This window comes from Alosa sapidissima, chromosome 4 (genome assembly GCF_018492685.1).
Source record: "Alosa sapidissima isolate fAloSap1 chromosome 4, fAloSap1.pri, whole genome shotgun sequence".
NCBI classification, from domain to species: domain Eukaryota; kingdom Metazoa; phylum Chordata; class Actinopteri; order Clupeiformes; family Clupeidae; genus Alosa; species Alosa sapidissima.
The window spans coordinates 27,117,565-27,125,064 of NC_055960.1; the positions used below are offsets into that span (position 1 = coordinate 27,117,565).

The following is a 7,500-nucleotide window of genomic DNA, read 5'->3' on the forward strand; positions in this document are numbered from 1 at the left end:
GGCTGATGAAGCTGAGTTGTGCTCTTATCTGAGACGAGATGAGAATGTGGTGGTGCATAGGGGTGTTTGGATTGAAGGGCAGATTTGTTTCTGTTTTTTTGTGGACTAGTAATTGGTGTAAATATGGTGGAAGAAGAAAATGTAACTGCAAACAGACACCCAAAAGCAGTTGATTTGTTTGAAACATGTTCATTTAAAAGTGTAAATATATACTTGTAGACACTTTTACACCCACAGTAGGCGTGTCGTGGACGCCAGTGCTAAAAATCATGGCAACAAGACAAAAACAACAGACACAGCAAAATAAAATATCGCTTTTTCTCCCCCTTCATTATTTACAGTTGTAATGATGCCCTCTCAGAGAGCTCTCTCAGAATAACAGTCTCTGTAGGTTTGGCTGATCTATCTCCCCTCTAAAACAGACAATGGGTTAAGTAGGATGAAAAGATTGAAACCATGCGGTTGAAAAATAGCTGATGTGACCCAAATCTAAACCATCTTGGCGTACCGGAAAGCAAGTTTAGCTGACATGGAGCTGTATTATATTTTGATAATGTGGTCTTGGATACAAGTCTCCCTGATTGATAGTTATTCATGTGACAGATATAATTATAACTTGAGAATGGAAAGCCACCATATGTTCCTCAACATCGTAGCCCAAATGCTCTTTCCTGTGTAATAAATCAGTATGCTTCAGTTGACATCAAATCCGCATGGAAGGACAGAGGATCACAACAGGGATTATTGGTTTGTAAGAGGCTGACTTCACTAAACATTTTACTTTTGGTGCAAAACAAAAAGCCATATCATACTCTGAACACATGATTACAGGCCAACTAAACTCAAGTATGGAGCTGATTTTGTGTTGCAACATTGAGCAGGGTCTGCTCTATACATGCTGTCTGGCTGATGAGAAAGACACACACACACACACACACACACACACACACACACACACACACACACACACACACACACACACACATATACAGGGCTGCTCTTTCAAAAAATATTCTCAAGGTGAAGCCATCAGATAGAATGGACGCAATAATGACGCTAACACAACTTTTAATTGACACTTGAGACACTCCCACTGATCTTCGCTGCCGTCAAGATGGATTGGCCAATAATTACCTCATAAGCAGTGGAAGAGGAGTATGGATTGGCTGACACATTACCATGGCCATGGTTTCTGAACATGTTTGGTCTACAGTAAGTGCTGTTGTCCAGCTACAGGCTGTAGATGTGCTGTAAGTGGGATGCTGCTCTATGGGCTTGCATACTGTTGCCACTCTGCACATATGAAAAGGCGAGTGTCATGCATTTGTGTTTTAATCCCTAAAGCCAGCGGTTTACGCTTCTGAACCCTGATACACACACAAACACACACACACACACACACACACACACACACACACACACACACACACACACACACACACACACACACACATGCAAAAACATGCCTGTGTGCTCTGCCCTATACACATAATGTACCATGTTCCACAAACACGCATACCCTTTCAAACAGGCGTCAGTCAGAGAGCTTTAAGATGATTAAATCAGCCTCGGTTGCTCTCTGATCATCTCCTCTGTGTTCCAGTCTAACACTTACATAAGTGTAGCCATCCAGATGGCACCATCCCTCTCTCTCTCGCTCTCCTCCTCTGTGTCATACACAAAGCAGCAGACACTGCGCACAGGAAGAGCCAGGCCAACTGAAAGGAACTCTCTGCAGCCTGCTCTGCCTGGCGCTGTTCTGTATTAACAATGAGGGATGGCACAGGGTACCAGAGTGGGCATAACCCCCCCCCCCCCCTTTCAGGACGGGGCACGGATGACTGAGGTCATCTCAGCATGTGGGCACAAATAAGAGTTCTCCCTCTCACTCTGTCTCTCTCTCTCTCTCTCTCTCTCTCTCTCTCTCTCTCTCTCACACACACACACACACACACACACACACACACACACACAGAGTCTGTCTGCCTGTTACTAATGTAACTGTTCTTTTTGGTGAGCAGGTGGCTGGACTAATACAGAAACAATTTGAAAAGCTTATAGAGCTGCATTACGTAAGACCAAAACGAAAATGTGTTTCCATGAAATACAAAGAACACACCTGACACTGGGGTTTATCAGACATTTGAATGTGAATGACAAGATTACTGTACTAAGAGCACCATTCACATATAAAAAAAGGTCCGGAGCATTGACACTTTCACTGAGAGTACGTTGAGTATAGTGCAACCATATCTATAAGAAGACCTACTGGAGGCAGATTGTCAGCAATGCATTTACCAAAGGTGCTGTAAGCGACATTAGCCTAGACCGGCTAATTTTTGAAAGACTTAGCCACATTAGGAGTCTAGCCCCTGTTGCCAGTGTGCTATGACAAAACAGATGGCCAGCTGCAGGGATGCCTGTCTCTTTGGAAGTTTCCGGATTGGTTAATTCACCATGTGTATCTTTAGGCTCAGATTACAGGGCCTCAGATAGCATCTAGATGTTTCATGGTAGCTGTTCATTCGCAGAGACAGTTTAGCTGTGGTATTCCAAACAATTATCGCTAACAGCAGCTTTGAGTCAGGTCCAATAATCAACCATGAATTGTGGAGTCCAGAGTTAAAAAAAAAAAAAAACTCCTGCTCTCATTCATTAGGAAGGTTCCAGAAGTCTGTATGGCCATGCTCCACTATGCTACACCCACACGGCTGTGTTGTGGTCAAACAGAGGCTGGAGCCTCTCCACAGCCTCAGGCTGCCTGCGGTCCAGGTAGACCCTGGGGTAAGGAGACTGGAGGGGCTTGTCCAGGCACTCGGCCTGTCTCCTGTCTATGAAGATGCCTGAGTGCGGGGGCTCCCGGAGGCCCTGGTCTTCTGCGGTGGGGGCGGCCGGTCGGCCCTTGCCCTGCGGCGAGGAGGCCCAGAAGGGCAGGTAGAAGCTGGCCTTGGGCTTGGCCGCCTTGCGGGGCCGCTTGAGGAGCTCGGCGTCGGGCGCGTCGGCGGTGGGCAGCATCCAGCCGGGCTTCTCCTTGAGCAGCTTGTCGCGGTCGGGCCGCACGCTGCGCAGGAACTTCTTGAAGATGTTGGTGGTGAGCGAGAAGCGCCGGCAGATCTCCTGCGAACGGCTCAGGCGCAGAGGGTGCGCCGGCGAGTCTGGCCTCTCCCCTCCTCCTCCTCCTCCTCCTCCTCTCCGCTCCTCCTCGAACAAGTCCTCCTCCCCGGCCTCCTCCCTCTCCAGCTCGGGCAGGTCCAGCCAGTTGCCCACGAGGTCGGCGAAGACGTTATCGCCGAGCACCAGCGGCTGGCGGTTGCGCGAGCGGCTCATCAGAGACGACGTCCAGTCGCTGGACTCGTCCATGCTGTCCTGCGAGTACTCGCTGTCCAGGGACGGGCCTTCGCGGGACAGGCTGTAGAGGATGCCTGGCAGGTCCAGCGAGGGTCGTGAGTGCCGGGGGGCGTACTGCTGCTGGTGGTGGTGGTGTTGGGACTGTGGCAGTGGGCACTCGGAGGGCAGGTAGCCCAAGCGCGGGCCGCAGTAATCCACCTGGGGGGCAGTGTAGCCAGACACCCTCCACGCAGGGAGCCCCTCGCTCTCCAGGCTGGAGGAGGACGGCGAGGTCCCCAGGCTGCTGCGATGGCCAGCCCGCCACGGATGCTCCTGTGGCGGTGGGCGCAGTGCGGGAGGGCTGGGGTCCTCCTGGGGGTCCGGGTGGCAGGGCTGGGCCTGAGGTTCGGGTGCGAGTGGTGGGGCAGATGTTTCGGCAGCGACAGCGGCAGCAGGGGTCGGTCTGACCGGGGGTCTGCCGGAGATCTCCAGGCGCTCAAGGGCGGTCTGCACCTGGAGGAGTTTGAGCTCCTGTAACGCCCCCATCATGGAGTTCATCTGAGCATGGAGGCCATCTCCAGCCTCACGCATGGACAACTACATGGAGAGAGAGGGACAGAGAGAGAGGGGGAGGGAGAAAGGGAGAGAGACAGAGGGAGGGAGAGAGAAAGAGGGGGGGAGGGAGAGAGAGAGAGGGAGGGAGAGAGAGAGAGACAGAGAGAGAAGGAAAGTATTGGAGAAAAGAGAGAAAGACCAATAGAGAATCATGATAGAGTAGTATGAACAGAAAGAAAGAGGGAGGAAATAAACAGGTTGAAAGAGAAGACAAACAAGTGGACAGAGACAAAAAAGAAGGGAAGGAAAATAAAAAAATCAGGTTAGTTTTCATGACAAATACTTCCTGCGATATACATTTGCACAAGACTCCTTCTGACTTTTTTCCCTAACTCTCCATCTTCCTGTTTGTGTGTCTGTATCAGGCCAGAGATTTATGAGTGTTTCCTCCCTGCCCTCCCCCATGGCTGACCTGAGTGACAGTTATGAGGTGGATCTGCCTGGCAGGCATGAGGGAAACGAGCATGTGGCCGTTAGTTGTCACACTTTAACAAGCGACAGACGCTGTCACCCAACACACACACACACACACACACACACACACACACAGCACTAAGCTCCTCTGGGGACCCCGGGGTGTGTCTGTATTGTTGCCCTCTGGTCGATTTCTCTGTTTGCATCACGTGACCTGATTATGAGTGACAGCACTTCCATATGGGCCGAGTCCCACACAGAGAGAGAGAGAGAGAGAGAGAGAGAGAGAGAGAGAGAGTGGGATGGGGGGGGGGAGGGGGTAAGAAGGAAGGAGTAGAATAGAGAAATAGGGTAAAGAGAGTATTAGAGAAGAAAGGCATAGAGAATGGAGAGGAGAAACACTGGGGGAAAGAGGAAGAATATGGGGAAAGGGCAAAAGCAAGAGATATAGTTGAGAGAGAGAGAATGAGAGAGAAAGGGAAAGAGTGAGACAGAGATCATGAAAAAAAGAGGAGAGGGAGAGTGAGAGAGATGGTATGGACAGATGGAGTGTCCTGATGTGGCAGTTTAGCCTGCAGGGCCTCAATAGCCTACAGCAGTGGAGTAACAATCAGGATCATGCCCAGACATGAACTACAGCACGTACACACACACACACACATACACACACACACACACACAAACACACACACACACACACACACACACACACACACACACACACACACAAACACACAAACACACACACACACACACACACACACACACACACACACACACACACACACACACACACACACACACAGTAACATATACAACTGTTCCACAAAACTGGTTGGCCCTGACCAACAGCCAAAAACCTCAATGTGTATAGTGTGACAGCCAAACCAACCTTGCCCAGCACTTATACTGTAACAAACAACTCTGTCACAACAAATGTGTCACATTGTGACACCCATACATATCTGTAAAAAATAGGTAAAAGACGAGGCAAGTAGTAATCCCATCGGTGTAAAATACAGTACAACTCTCAAAACACAGTAAATATCCCATGACACACTTAATTTACAACATGTACAGACAAAAACTGTCAGTTTGTCAGAACTCTGGATAGGTTTTGTCTATGTATTAGAATTCAGCAGTAGCCTGATCTCTGCAACTATAAAATTAATTAAGTATAAGAACACACCATTCAACAGAGATGGATGTCAACAGCCCAGACCTAGAAGACTATCATCTTACCTTATTACAACACTCACAGAGGGGGTCCTCCTCTCTCTCCTTCTTTCCCTCTCTCTCTCTTTCACTCTTTTCTCCTGTCTGCTCAGTGTCAGTCCTCTCACCTTTCAAAAGTTCACTGGGCCAGTCCTGTACTTGAACACTTCTCAGCTGATTGGCCAGCAGCCCGCTGCTCAGCGCAGCCTGGCACCTGATAGGCCGACGTCTAGACACTAATCCCTAACAGGGGGCGGGACCAGTGGAGCATGACTGATTAACAAAGAGCGGGTGAGAGTAATAACAGCAGGAGGGATGGACGGGCTTGGGTGTGTGTGTGTGTGTGTGTGTGTGTGTATGTGTAAGGGGATGCCATATGTTTGGACGGCTGATTCTGGATTCAATTGTCAGAATAGTATGGGGGGGGGGGAGGGGGGGTTATGTGTGTACATGACACTGTGGTTTTTTTTTTGGGGGGGGGTATATGTGTACATGACAGTGTGGGGGTTTTGGTGTGGGGTATGCGTGTGTTTGGAGAGCACTGGTTTACTGGCGGAGAGTAGCGAGGATTTGTGTCAGATGAGGACTCTCACATGACAGAGACCTGACCATCAGACACCATGGGGACATCACAGATGGGACCGGCTGCATCAAGTCTACTCCAAAATGGTTTGACAGGACATACAGTATGGTTTACCAATATATATATATATATATAATAACTGGCTCAGGCATTGAACATACTCATCATGGTAGTCATCATTAGTCATTTGCTGCAGTGCATCATCTTCCGGTCAGGATATTCCATCAACATAAAGAAATAATTCTTAAAATCATTCTTGCTGTCTGCTCTCACAGGGAGGAAAAATATCTGATCTGAACTTTTAGCCTGCCTGACAACTGCCCCCCCCCCAGACAGAAATCTGAGAAAGTGATCATAAATCTTTTGTCCCTTTTACCACAGACACTGAACTCTGGGGGCAGGAGACTCTGGATGTGAGTTAAATACAGTATGGTATCACACACACACACACACACACACACACACACACACACACACACACACACACACACACACACACACACACACACACATGAACAAAAGGGGAGTCACCAGCAGTCATCTCATTATCATTCCACGGGCCTATCTAAGCATATGCTGGGAACAAAAGTGCTTTGTGTCTGTGTCTCCGCCGTCTCTCCTCTAGGTGGAATAATTACAGCCATCAGGTCTTGGGCCCCGACTCCACTGCTCTGCTCCTCATCACACATATGCTTGCCTTCATTAAGCTTCATTAGACATCTTTAGGAGCCTGACGACCAGGGGGTAATTACTGTTTACCTCCGAGGTTCAGGCGTCCCACAGGCACAGGCACATGTTAGGCTTAGAAGTGCTCTCTCTTGATCTGCTCTGCTCTGCGCCTGCACAAATGACTGGTGTGTGATTCTCTCACGATCGCGATGATTGCAGCTAAATTATTCATGACACTCCTTCACAGAGAGAATCACACATACACACAGACCGTGACGTATGTGTGCGTGCACACACACACACACACAGAGGAGAGAGAGAAAGAGAGAGATATAGAAAGAGAGAGACAGAAAGAGAGAGAGAGTGAGAGAGAGAAATTAATAGTTACCCACATGCAGTAAAAAAAAACACACAGGAAGTCAACCCTGGGGAGGAGGCTCATTTTCTGACCTTCAGATGTCCTGCCTAAGATCCTGTTTTTCTGTTTGTTTTCAAAACACACAAATAAACAACTAGGCCGGTTCAAAGATAAAATCTTTCTCCATCACCGGCTCCCAGGTCAAAGAGTCAGAGTTTCCAACCAAGCAATTGCAATGGCTTTTTGACCTGGTGAGTCAACACACATACGCACAGTCAAACCATAGACAGTCATACACACAGATACCAAAAAACAGCCA

General features: G+C 48.8%; 1 protein-coding gene across 3 annotated transcripts in view; it reads right to left on the reverse strand.

Moving 5' to 3' along the window:
* Positions 1 to 7,500, reverse strand: part of LOC121707818 (PAK4-inhibitor INKA2-like) — a 24,897-nt gene that overhangs the window by 5,736 nt on the left and 11,661 nt on the right. Inside the window, exon 2 of one of the 3 annotated variants that reach the window (XR_006031408.1) lies at positions 1,954 to 3,924. Coding sequence is in view for 1 of the 3 variants with exons in the window: in XM_042090643.1 (XP_041946577.1) it covers positions 2,698 to 3,924 (1,227 nt within the window). In the remaining 2 variants the exon portion in view is untranslated. Of the gene's footprint in view, positions 1 to 952; positions 3,925 to 7,500 lie in introns of those variants that run through there. The other 2 variants (XR_006031409.1, XM_042090643.1) reach the window with 2 other exon arrangements.